Source organism: Octodon degus, unplaced genomic scaffold (genome assembly GCF_000260255.1).
Source record: "Octodon degus isolate 3935 unplaced genomic scaffold, OctDeg1.0 scaffold00113, whole genome shotgun sequence".
Taxonomy (NCBI): Eukaryota; Metazoa; Chordata; class Mammalia; order Rodentia; family Octodontidae; genus Octodon; species Octodon degus.
In genome coordinates, this window is record NW_004524689.1 from 6,852,171 (window position 1) to 6,865,130 (window position 12,960).

At 54.6% G+C, this 12,960-nt stretch overlaps 1 protein-coding gene across 7 annotated transcripts in view; it reads left to right on the top strand.

Moving 5' to 3' along the window:
• Kif1b (kinesin family member 1B) overlaps positions 1-7,911 on the top strand; it is a 164,942-nt gene extending 157,031 nt beyond the window's left edge. For all 7 annotated transcript variants that reach the window (XM_012516574.2, XM_023699405.1, XM_023699403.1 and 4 more), the window contains 4 exons: positions 1,209-1,358; positions 1,649-1,841; positions 1,961-2,079; positions 4,099-7,911. In XM_012516574.2, the coding sequence (XP_012372028.1) occupies positions 1,209-1,358; positions 1,649-1,841; positions 1,961-2,079; positions 4,099-4,141 (505 nt within the window). In that variant the 3' untranslated portion in view covers positions 4,142-7,911. The remainder of the gene's footprint in view (positions 1-1,208; positions 1,359-1,648; positions 1,842-1,960; positions 2,080-4,098) is intronic.
• Positions 7,912-12,960: the final 5,049 nt, after the last annotated feature.

The window sequence follows — 12,960 nt, forward strand, 5'->3', positions numbered from 1 at the left end:
TTTTTTTTTTTGGAACCGGGGATTGAACTCAGGTTCTTGCGCTTGCCAGGGAAGTGCTTATTCCACTGAGCCATCTCCCCGGCCCAAAAATAAATAAAACATTAAAAAAAAAAAACAAAAAAACAAAACCCTGCTGCTCTTAGTCCAAACCACAGTTTGCACACCACTGCCATAGGTTTTCATGGGACTAAAGAAACCTGCATATCCAGGCTCAGAATTTCTCTCAAAATCTGAGCGCCTTTGAGAGGAAGAGAGGTGGCTAGAGAGGTGGCTCGGTGCTCATCAGCGGCCTGTTGTAAACGAGAAGGATGAGGGTGTATTGGAAGCCCTTCCTGGACCTTGTTGCAGCCTGGTAGGGTTCATTTTGTAATCCCAGGGAACAATTGTTAGCATTTCAGCAAGCAGTTCCAGTCTGTCACCTCAGTGCAATGCATGGCCAAAATAAAGACACAAAGGCATATTTGTAGTTTCGGGGAGCCAAGGGAGCCTGTGTCTAGCTAGAATGATGGCTGGCTGGAACAGCGGCCTCCACCCAGGGCGGAGCCTGAGTTGTTATTAATTCGTGAAGAGGGGCATGGCTTGAGGGTGAGTGACCGTGAGTGGCCGAGAGTGAGTGAGTGCTGTGGGCCGGGCTGGGCAGGAGGCCTGCAGTCACCTGTGCAGTGTGCAGGCGACGGAGTCCTCTGAAATCACAGGCTGAGCATGTAGCTCGTGTTCAGGGCAGGTGCTTCGGCTCTGATGTGCGCTCTTCATTCCCTGAGACGCCGTAGTTGCTTTCTGGAAGCTCAGTCCCAGCCAGCCCCTGCCTCGCTCGCTCGCACATTCTGCTTGGGGGCTGTAGGCGGGGCGTCGCTGACCCGTCACATTGCTCTACCGAGCACACATCAGCACTGCAGCAGAGCCATTGGCGCTGCTCAGCGCCCACTGGGGGATAAGATGTCCTAGCCAGCTCTGACACGTCAGAATGCTGGGAATAGAGCCAGGCTTAGCCACAACGGAGCCAAGACTCTTCTTCCAAGGAGCTGCGTCCTGGTGGTCCTCCACAGGAGTGGAATTCAGAGTCACTTCTCCTCAGCTGAGCTCAGGGAGGGGCTGGGTGTCCTTCCTGAACCTTGTTACCCCTTTGGGTAACCTGGTGGCAGTGTGCTCTTTGTATCATTGAGAGCTCAGAAAGGTTCGCTGTCACTCTTCCACCTGCTCTCTTAAAGGACCCCAGAAGCCAATTCCCGGGCCTCCAGTCCCTGCACAGAGTTCGAACAGTTTCAGATCGTCCCAGCTGTGGAGACGCCCTATTTGGCCCGAGCAGGAAAACATGAATTTCTCAATCTCGTTCCAGATATTGAAGAAATCCGACCAGGGTGAGTGCCACAGCAAACAGGGTCCACGTGTAAATGTGTGACCATGGACAGGAGCTCGCGTGCGGCTCTGTCATGACCTTGTGTGGCGGAGCTGGCCGGGCTTCCGCCTGGGGCTGGCACAGCATGTGAGCTGGCACTGTTTGCTCTTTTGCCCTGCCACTTGGGCAGGTGGGAATCTGGCCCAACTCGATGCTTTGCTGTTCTGCGAATCCCACCTGGATGGGCCCCAGCTTGTGACCATCTTCTTTTTGTGAGGAACTAAGTTCTAGTTTTTCATACTCTCCTTATAGCTCAGTGGTCTCTAAGAAAGGATACCTGCATTTCAAGGAGCCACTTTCCAGCAACTGGGCCAAGCATTTCGTCGTGGTCCGTCGCCCGTACGTCTTCATCTATAATAGTGACAAGGACCCAGTGGAACGTGGCATCATTAACCTGTCCACGGCCCAGGTGGAGTACAGTGAGGACCAGCAGGCTATGGTAAAGGTCAGTGCTGCGCCCTCTCAGCCTCCCCTGCCATATGAGCCTGTCCCTTCTCTTTGGAGCTCTGTGACGGCCTTTGCTCCTGCTCTGTGCTAACTTTCCTGTCTGCTGGTTTCTTGCAGACGCCCAACACCTTTGCCGTGTGCACAAAGCATCGCGGGGTCCTTCTGCAGGCTCTCAATGACAAAGACATGAACGACTGGTTATATGCCTTCAACCCGCTCCTGGCTGGCACGATACGGTGAGCAGCGCTTCCTGGCACCCTTCTCCCCTCAGCAGCAGCAGCCTAAGCAGGAAGGGAGGCATTGTTCTAGTTAGGTTAATAGTGCGGGAGGCAGGGCTGTCAGGAGGTAGGAGGGTGCTGGTGGCCTCTGCCCCCAAGAGCTCGGTGGGCTGAGCAGGACAGCGCACGATACAGCTCGCAACTCGTGCACTCTAAGGGCTGAGGGAGGGACTGAAGCACTCAAGCCTGACCTGAGCCACATAGCGAAGCCCTGTCTCAAAAAAAAATTTTTTTAATTTACTTTTTTTTTTAATTGGGACATTTTATTATTTATTTTTATTTTTTAAAAAATTTATTTGGGGGCTGGAGAGATGGCTCAGTGGTCTAAAGCACCTACTTGGAACAAGCTTGGCATAGCAAAGCACAAGGACCGCGGTTCGATCCCCCAGCACCACATGCCAGCCAGCCCCGCCCCCTGGTGGGCTGAGCTGGCCACACACATACACACACTAAATAAAATGTAATAAATAAATAATTTAAAAAAAATTTATTTGGAGCGCCAGCTAGATAGCTCAGCAGACTAAAATGCCTACTTAGGCAGAGTGCAGTGGCCAGGGTTCAATCCCCCTTGTGCCCTGTCAGCTCCGCCCCTGGGGCCCACTGAGACGGCGATTGAGACTGGGCATGGTGGCACACACCTGTAATCCCAGTGCTTCGGAGGCTGAAAACCAGAGGATCACTTCAGATCCGATAAGTATAGTGAGACCCTGTAGACCCTGTCCTAAATATGTAAAAAATACAAGGGGCCTGATCATTAGCTCAGTTGTTTAAGTGCCTGCTTAAACAAAGCGGTCAGGCTCAGGATGCTGTGGTTAGATTCCCAGATCCTGAAGCCAAACCAGACCTGCCCTGAAGGCATCCTGAGGCCGCCACAAAAAAAAACAACAACTAAATAAATACAAAATAAAAATGTATTTGGTTGTCACAGGGTCTCACTACACAGCTCAGACTCATAGTGATCCTCCTATTCTCAGCCTCCCCAGCACTGGGATTACAGGTGTTCACCACCACGCCTGGACTCTGTGGCCTGCTCAGCCTGCTCTGGGGGTGGGGTGGCGTGGTATGTGGTGCCAGGGATTGAACTGTGGTCCCTGTGCTTGCCTAAGCTTGCCTAAGTAGGCACGTTAGGCTGCTGGGCCATCTTACCAGCCCCCAGGGGTATTTTAGATACACATAATGATCACATTCATCCTATGAAATTTGTACCTGCATATGATATAACTTGCTCCTTCAAAAATAAAATATTTTAAGTGCTAGGAAGATAGCTCAGCAGCATAAGCGCCTGCCTGGCAAGCACAAGGCCCAGAGTTTGATCCCTGGTACCACCAAAACAAAAAGGAAAAGAAAAAGCTTTAGGGGCTGGGAAGATAGCTCAGTACAATAAGTGCTTGCCTGGCAAACACAAGGGCCTGAGTTCAATCCCCAGTTCTGCAAAGAAAGAAAAAAAAGCTTTAGTTTGAGCCAGCTCATGGATTAAGTACCTGCTTAGGCAAGCACAAGGACCAGAGTTTAATCACTGGCACCATAGGCCATGCGGGCTCCACCCCTGGGTGTGCTGAGCTGGCCACCAAGTCTGGTTGTGGTGGTGCTCACCTGTAATCCTGGTGCTGGGGAGGCTGAAAACAGGAGGATAACTGTGAGTCCAAGCTATATAATGAGACCCTGTACCCCCCCACACACACACACGAAAAAAAAGGGAACATAGCTGGGAATGTGGCTCCCTGTAACGGCTTTGGATTCAATCCCCAGTTCCACCAAAAAAACAGAAACACATTCCTTGTGCTGAGCAGTTTGTCTTTCTTTTTTGCTCTTAAGAGGTCTGCAGATGGGCACAGCCCTGTGGCTCAGCCTCAGAGCCCCCAAGGCCTTGTGCCCCCAGTACCCCAGGGTTCCCAGGCAGGAAGACCAGGGCCTGTAGTGTCTGAGGAGAGCACACACAGACCCGGAGCTCTGACCCTGCTCCTGTTTGTCCTGCAGGTCAAAGCTGGCCCGGAGATGCCCGAGCCAGCCCAAGTACTGAGATAAAGGAGGAGATAAAGGAAGCGTTACCTCTCGTTCTCTCTGTGGTTCTTGATGGCTGCTCTTGTATGTAACCTGTGGCTTAACTACTTGCCCTCCTGTCAGGCACTTTTTCTACTCTCCTGTCCCCATCCCTATGGCTCTGTGCTCCTCTTTTTTCTTGTGCTGAGAATCTTGTTAGTAGCATGTGGCCTAACAAAATGAAAACAGATTTTTAAAACTCAGAAACAACCCCACACATGAACACACGCCCCCCACCCCGCTCCCCGTGAGGCTATCCACTGAATTACTTCTTGGTGCGCTTTGGCTTCCTTTTGTGTGGTAGGTCCCCATCATGACCATCACTGGTGTCTGTCATCTTTGGATACCTGTGTCTTTCAGGGTAGCTTTTTCTTGTTCTCTGTGACGTCACTTTAGTTTTCTTGGGTGGCTTAGAGACTGAGGAAGGCCATTCTGGCCCTGTTGGAGCCCAGGCAAGAAACCCGCTTTTCTCCAGCTGTCTCCCTTTGCCACGGCACAGCCCTGCATTCCCATCAGGGACAAGGTTGAGGTGAACACAGGACAGTTACCGTCTGAGGCCCGTGACTCATGGGAGGTAGTGACGGGGTTGTCCTAGAGCAAGAAGACAAGAGAGGCCTCCAGGAGGCCTAGGACAGTGGCTGCTGCTGGCCCATGAGAAGTGTGGCACTGGCCTCGAGGACAGCGGTCAGAAGACACCTGTGCTTCCCTACAGCAGGGTCCCATGAGAAAGGGGCTGCTCTCCAGAGGTCCTGGGGTCTCCTCCGGGCATCGTTGAGGGTCCTGGCACCATGCCACGTGCACATGTGCCACGGGGGGTGCTTTGCTGCCAGTGGTGGCCTCAGTGATCCTTGTTGACATTATGGTGGCTTGTGAGAGTGGTAACAACTCGCCTCCATCAAAGAAACACAGCTTCCAGCAGAAACTTAGACGTCTCCTCTGCATGCGGTGTCAGTTCCCAGTCACACCACCTCCAAGGCGCCAGGAAGCAATGTGGCAGCCACCAAGCACGGGACAGAAACAGGCTGGCTGGGACCCTGCCCCGCCCCCCAGCGCTCTGCTTGTCGTCTGCTTCTCTCTCGTCCGTTTCCTCCAAGTGGCACGAAGATGCTGCCCACGAAGGGAAGCGAGCTTGCTGCCACCACCAGGTCTTCTTTTCCTCCAGCAGACCGAGTCCTCTGGCCTGGGCCACCACAGAGGCCAGCTCTTCTGGCTGCAGTGTGTTCCACAGGGTGACCCGGCTGGGCCACTGCAGTCCCGTGCCTGGCTCTCAGTCCTCTCATGCCACCTTGCCCTGCTGCCCTTCCCTGCTGCATCACCGTCAGGAACACTGTGCTCCTCCAGCTCCAGGGGACCCAGGGCTCCTGGCCATGCTGGGGACTGGGGCTGGGCTGCTCCCCTGTAGAGCTCCTGTGCCATCCCTAAGGACAGAGGCAAAGGGAGCCCCTGGCAGCGGGGGACAGGGCAGTGCCGAGAGCTTCGTGTAGAAAGGGCTAAATCAGCCGGCCCTGAGCTAAAAGTGAACAGCAGAAACTCTGGTGGATTTTATCTTTCTCCCCTTAAAATGTAGGTCACCGACTGTAATGTTTTCATTTTCTGAGTGTATGTGAGGTTTCTAATGTAGCTAGCAGTCTCTGTTCTCTAAGACACACAGTGCCCCTCTGGCATCTACTCAGATCTGCTTCCAGGCAGCTTCCTGGGCTGGAACTAAATCTAAGACTAATATCAGGGAAATGAAGATGGACTCAGAAGGTTACTTGTACAGTGAACTCACTGGTGTTGCTGCTGCTGCTATGAAGTTGGACCTGGAGCCCGAGGGTCCATGTCCGGCGGGGAGGTGGGGAGCCTGAGGGAGGAGAAACAGGCGATGCCCCAAAACCACTTCTGTGCTTTCCTCTAATGCAAATGAAACTGGCTTGGAAAGTCTTTGCTTTGGGGGCATGTGACATCAGAAGGACCAGAGCTGGGCCATGTTCTTGGCACCCACAGGCAGCGGGACTGTAAGGAGGCGACATAAGTGGGTGTGCAGTCCTGCAGGGCCCCTGTGTGCTGCCCTCCCTGCACCCTGCACCCCAGGCCCGGTCACATGGGCCAGAAGCAGTGTCAGGACTGATGATCCCAGCTCGCTTCCAGGCTCTGGGATGGGACAGGAGGGGACAGGGTTCCCAGCAGGAACTGCAGGAGGTGCCAGCTGTAGCCATGGTGGCAGGAAAGTGAATAAACCTAACCTCTAAGGAAACCACCTTTGAAGGTAGTGTTTTACTAATTCTTTTTCTTAACCCTAAACAAACAAGCAAAGAAACAAGAAACTCTTCTACAGAAGCGTTTCTTACAGAGAGATGAGTGCTGGTTAACTCTACCATCCCTTCCTTCTCTCTACTCCCACCCTCCTTTCTTTACTGAAAGCAGAATGTGGTCTCGCAGGTGACCCCACGCCAGCACCCGTGGGAGTCTCTGTGCCCGCCGGGAGTCTGTCAGCTCTGCGGTGGGCTGTGTGGGGCCGGCCAGCCTCACGGCCAGGTAGCATCCTCCCCATTAGAAGCCCCCATTATCTGGCACCCCCCTTCCGCTACATAGCTGTCCTATTTTGGTTGGGTTTTGTAACTTATTTAGATGGAGGAAAGAATGAGCCCATCGTGAAAGTCTGGAATCTAAAATAGGATGAGTTCTCCTGGCACATAGTTCAAAGCAAAGACTTCATTGCCTGCTGCTTGTCGCCTAATTCCCAGGGCTATGTAACTTCGAAGGTCTGAGTATAGTTGCACAGCTGTCATTAACTACACACTCCCTGGCCAGCAGAGGACGTGCTCACATACTGCCCTGCCCAGCTCCCAGGGTGGGCTCGAGGGGCCGTCCCTGCCCTCCCCTGGGCTGGGCTCCCTTTCTGAAGTGGCACTGTGAACCTGCTCCTGAGGAAGAGAAGCCTCACTCTGCTGCTGCTCCTGGAAGGTTCGCTGAGGACACTGGAGAACCCGAGGGTGTGCGCCCCAGCTGGCCCCGTGTGGAGCACATCAGAGGTCACCAGCCGAGAGATGTGTTGCTGCTGCTGTTCAGAAGGCCATTTATGAACTTAGTACCTGAGCCCTAGAAATCCGCAGGGACGCCCCGTCAGTGAAAGGAGCGAGTTGACGCAGAGCTTGCACCCAGAGCTGGGACGCCGCCCACTGGGGGCGCGCTTGCCCAGATTGCGCTTGGCCCCGGGGCCTAGGAGCATCACAGTGGCTACAGGGACAGGCTGTCCACCCCAAGGATGGGCTGTAGCCAGCCTGGCTGCCATGCGTTTGTCTTCCGTTCGTCCTTTTCCATGCTGCGTGTCACCTTAGAACCCACCAGCCTTCTTGTGTCAAAGGCGTCATCTTCGCCTCCGTGGAGCTGCAGTGCTTGTCTGTTGAGATTCGCATCTTGTCACCATCCTCACATGCTGTCACAAAACCCCATGAAGCATAAGTGGCCTTTCTGAACCAAGACTTTGCAGACTGATCTCTCCCCAGTGAAGGAGTTGAGCACATTAGCAACAATGTACATTATTAATTTTGGATTTTCATTTTCATGTTTTATTTTGTAAATAATCTCTGATGTTTGGAGCTTGAGTATACAGAATGTAAATACAGTTCTTGTATTTGTACTAATTCGGGTTCTTTTGCTGTATAGCCTTTAGATGCGCAACGCAGACATTATCTAACTGTGTATGGTAACCTTGCATCGCGGAGTTCTTAGTGAACGAGGTAAAATAATAAAGGTACAACCAGTGCATCTTGGGCTCGTGGTTTGCTTGTATCCTGTATCCTTTGAAAAGCTGTTTGGCCCAGAGAGAGAGCTCAGCAGCAAAAGTGCCTGCCTGGCACCAAAATAAAAACGAAAAGCAATCCATTGCCCAGCGTGGTGGTGCACACCTGTAACCTCAGCACTTGTGAGGCTGAGGCAGGATTGCTGAGGGTTCAAGGCAGCCTGAGCCACGTAGCAAGACTGCCTCAAGAGAAAAAAAAATCACAGCACACTCTTGCTTGACCAGCAAAGGTGACTGTCAGATCAAAGCTCAGTGCTGTGACTGCACACTCCTCTCTGCGGCTGGACTCGGTGGTTTCTGTATACTCAGGAGAGCAAAGTGATGCTGTGGCTGGTTTTTTGTTTCTTTTCATGTATGTATTTGGTGCAGGGTCGCACTGTGCAGCTCGGACTCAGTGATCCTCCTGTTTTCAGCCTCCCCAGCACTGGGATTATAGGTGGGCAGCACCATGCCCAGACCCGGGCCGCCCAGACTCGTTTGGGCCACTCACAGGTCCCAGGGGCCGCGCGGCTTGCAGGACCGTTGTTCCCCTGCATTTGCCAAAGCAGGCACGTGGTCTGCACTCCGCTATCTTGCTGGCCCTGGGTTGTGGTTTTGAGAGCTGTTTGCTTCTGAGCCTTGTCGCTGCCAGTGAGGCTGTGGCCGTTCTAGGGCTGAGGTCTGCTTTGAAAACCTGTCGGTGTCATTTCATGAGCTCCCTGGCTGGCAGTGTGCTCAGTGGGCAGTGCTTGTCCCAGTGAGTGCCCACCATGAGCAGGCCGGAGCCCTCAGCACCAGCACTGGCATCCTCAGCCTGGCTAGGCCGAGTCGGTGCCCACCTCACCTGCTGTGCTGTGTGAGTGCCTTCAGTAACTGGCTTTGTAGGGCTGGCCCAATAGCTCAGGGGATTAAAGTGTCTGCACACAGGCACCCGGGGTTTAATCCCTCCAGCCTGCTGGCCTGCGTGCTGGCCCCACCCAGCTCTTGAGAGGCTATAAACAGGTGGATCACTACGAATCCAATTTAGTAGTGATACCCTGGACACCCTATAGACCCTCCCCTAATATACTAAAAAAAAAAAAAAAGGCTTTGTGGCACGGGACGGTGAGTGTCCCAAGGGACAGAAAAGCCCAGTGAAGAGTGACCTGGAGTGGGAACCAGGTCACAGTGCCAGCAGACCCCGGTCACTGCCGCTGCATGTGGGGTCCCTAGGCAAGGCCTCAGCAGGCAGGAAAGTGAAGCCCTTAGGACAGCAGTGTCCTCAGGGTCCAGGCACAGCAAGGCCACCAGTATGAACTCAGTAAGGGACAGCAACAGGAGCTGTCAGGAATCAGCCAGGCCGAGGGTAGGTCTGAGGAAGACTTGGGATTCGCCGTAGTGAAATGGGGAGCCAGAAACGCAGGGTCCAAGTTGGAGGAACATGAAGGTCGCGAAGCCTGGGGCGGCACAGCCGAGGAAAGCAGCCCCAGGTGAGGTGAGCAGAGAGCAGCCCTGAGTCCGGAGGAAGTGCGCAGGAGGGCGCCAGGGCCTCTGGGCAGCTCTCCTGTGTGTGGGAAACAGCTGCGCTCAGGTGTCCAGCATGGACGCAGGCTCTGACGAAGGGTCAGGGACCGAGGCTGAGCCTCAGGTCTCCACCACGTTGGGTCAGGAGGCGGCACCCAGCCAAGAGGATGAGCTGTGGCCACAGGGACAGTGACACTCGGCCACCAAGGGAGGGGAGTGTGGAGGGAGGTGTGGAAGCTTGGGGGAGCTGGTGGTACCAACACGCTTTCCCAGGCTTGAGCCAGAGAAAGAAACAAAACAGGAGGCAGGGCCCCTCTCCTGCTGCGGACGCTGGCACAGAGGACCTGGTTACGCCTGGGCACGAGGCCCCCGCGTGGAGCCCTTGTCCCAGGCTGCCGGGCTGGGGGAGCTTGGATGTGCTTGGAGTCACCTAGAAACCGTGCCAGGATGTAGTTGAGCAGCCAGAGTGATGGCTTCCGGGTGACAGCAGCACTGGTGCTCAGGGCCACCATGTGAGAAGAGGCACAGTAGGTTCAAGAGGAGAAGTGACCAGACCACTGTAACCAGGGCTGCTTCCAGATGCCCGGGACAGCGTGAAGCCGAGCCCTGCAGGCCCCCAGCGAGCCAGCAGGGCCATGTGGGCCCAGGAAGGCCCAGGGCGTGGGGCATCCCTGTAATCACACCCAGCACCTCCAAGGCTGAGGCAGGAGGATCCTAAATTCAAGCCCAGCCTGGGAAACTTAGCAAGACCTTAACCAAAAATTAAAAAATAAAGACAGGCTGGGGGTATAGCTCAGTACAAAGGCCCTGGGTTCGACCCCCAGTACCAAAAGAAGTCTTAAGCTCTGCTGGATTTGCAGTTTGAGCTGGATAATCAGTCACCTTGGTTTAGGTCTTAGAGCGCAGCCTGTTCCCTGCAGCTAGACCTCATCCGGGCTCGCCCAGTCTCCCAAAGCTGACAGCACAGTTCACTTTGTAATTTTTCTGATTTTTCTTGATGCCCCATCTTTAGTCTGGTGTGGTCTCCCAGGACCCCTCGAAGGCTCCTTGTCCCCACACAGCCCCTTTGCAGCTACTAGAGCGCATCAGCTGCCCTCCCCTCTGCCATCGGGTCTCGGAGCCTCTGGGTTGGTTGGCTGGGGTTGTTTTTGAGGCAGGCTGACAGCAGCACTGGTGCTGAGGGCCACCGAGGAGGCTGGTTTCAAGCTCACGATCCTCCAGCCTCAGCATCTTGAGCGCCCGGATGACAGGTGTGCACCACCACCCCTGGCTGGGGCTGCGCATTTTTCAAAATAGTTCCCCCCCCCCCGCGCCCCCAGCATACAACGGCGCTTTCAGTTCAGCTACAGGGACTACAGAGCAAGTGAATGGCAGAGCTGGGCATTTCCAGTTTGCAAGAGCGTGCTGCGCTCCTTCCACACCCTCTTAGTAAGCAAACAGGATCCCACCCTGGCGCACAGGGCTGCTCCTGTGGAAGTCATGTTTTTGCCGGATTTGCGCTTGGGGAGTTCCGGCGAGCCAGAAATGTTTCTGTTCCATAGTAAGGGGGTGGACTTCCATGCAGCATTTGCCAAGCATCTGTAGATTTGCTAAAAACTGCAGGTCAGCAGGAAGCCTTGGCTCCAGCCCTGTGCGAAGTCACCAGGGGAGATGAGACACGGTCCCAGCCCACCTCTCAGAGGTCCTTTGCTGAGACTCAATCCCAGAAGCAGGCTTTTGCAGCTTGTTGCTGCCGGACCACAGAAAGCAAAACTCCGCGTTGCGTGGACGTTAGTAAAGGAGGAAGTGCTGCTACAGATCCCTGCCCGCGCCCTTTTGCCCCGGGGCAGCAGGGAGCCCATAAGTCCAGTCACCTTGACTCAGCACAATTCCTGCCTTGCTAAATCTCAGGCCAGAGCAATCGATCCAGTGGTTACTGTCCGAGAGCTCCAGGAAAGAGGAAGTCATTGCCACAAAGTTGAAAGGTGCCCGGGTCACCAAGTCCTCCCAGGGAACCATTGTATCAAGTTCTGCTGATAAAATCTCTGCAACTGGCATTTGCTCTCCAAACTGATTCACTAAAGTCAATTTCAATTCAAAGTTCTTAGAGTGATGGCGGGGACGTGCGGCTGGCAGTGCCTGACCTGGCTGCGGACAGTGCTGAGTGTGGCCGGCAAGGACGGGCCTCCCTGAACACCTCAACTGGACAGCAGCTTCAGGTCCCGGAAGCCGATACAGGCACAGCCTAGTCCTCTGTGCCCACCCAGGAAGAAGGCCGAGGGCCCAGGTCGCGTCCCTGCTGTCCCGACCCCCTGCTCCCCTGGGTCTCTGTCGGTTGCACAGCTGGGAGTGAGCTGCCACTGGCGGTGGCACACAGCAGGGACCTGTCCCCGTGTGCCCTGTGCTGTCCGCCTGCAAACCTGACTCCTTCCTGGAGGACTCAGGGAGACCTTAACCACAGGCAGAGAAACAACATAAGTCACCAGCACTGCAGAAAATTTAAAAATAGAGGTACAAGCCAGGCCCAGTACATATGTCTGTAGCCTTGGCTACTAGGGAAGCTGAGGCAGGAGGGCCACAAGTTTGAGATAAACCTAGGCAGCAATTCAGCGAGGCCTTGGCTTCAAAATGAACTTTTAAAAGGGGTTTGGGGAAAAATGGGGAAGGGTAGGGAGGTAGCCCAGTGGCACAGCACCCCGGATTTGATCACCAGTAACAGCAATAATAACAATAATTATTAATAATAATAATAGGGGCGGGATGTAGCTAAGTGGTGGAGAGCCCTAGTTTCCATCCCCAGTAACAAAATGAGGGCTGGGGAGAGAGCCTGGCGGGCTCCGCCGCACCTGCCTGGCGAGCGCAAGGCTCGAGTTCAATCCCCTGTACCACATGCTGTGCCACTGTGCAGCGAGAAGACCCTGCGCCAAAATAAATAACGTTCCCTTTTCTACTGCGGTTCACGCAGGCGGCGGGCAGGGCAGGCCGCGGTGGGCTTCCGTCCTCCAGGGGATCCGGGCGCCCCTCCGCCGCCTCAGCGTCTCGCAGTCGGTGCTGGGCTACCCCGACGCTGCAGGACACCCGGGGGCAGAGATTGCGCTTTTTTATCAGCTGCAAGCGGCTAGCTCCGCGAGAGAGTCGCAGCCGCCGCTCCCTGAGCTCTCAGGCAGGCGGCAGAGCTGCGGAAACCCGACGCCGACGGCTGCGCCTCGACGCGCGCATGCGCACGGAAGAATGGGGGGGGGGCTCGAGCTGGACCCTGACGCTAAGAATTCGACACTCTCGGGAAGCTGAGACAGGAGGACCAAAAGTTAGAGCCAAGGAGCCGGGGAGATGGGAGATCAATCCCGGCTCGCTCGGCGTGAAGGTCCTAGTTCAGTCTGCCAAACACAATGTACGAGCCTAAAAAACGAATGGGGGGCCAGGAAGATGGCTCAGTAGAATAAGCGCTGCCCTGGCAAGCGCAAAGGCCTGAGTTCAATCCCCGGTTCTGCAAAAAAGAAAGAAAAAGAAAGAAAGAAAGAAAGAAGAAAGAAAGAAAGAAAGAAAGAAAGAAA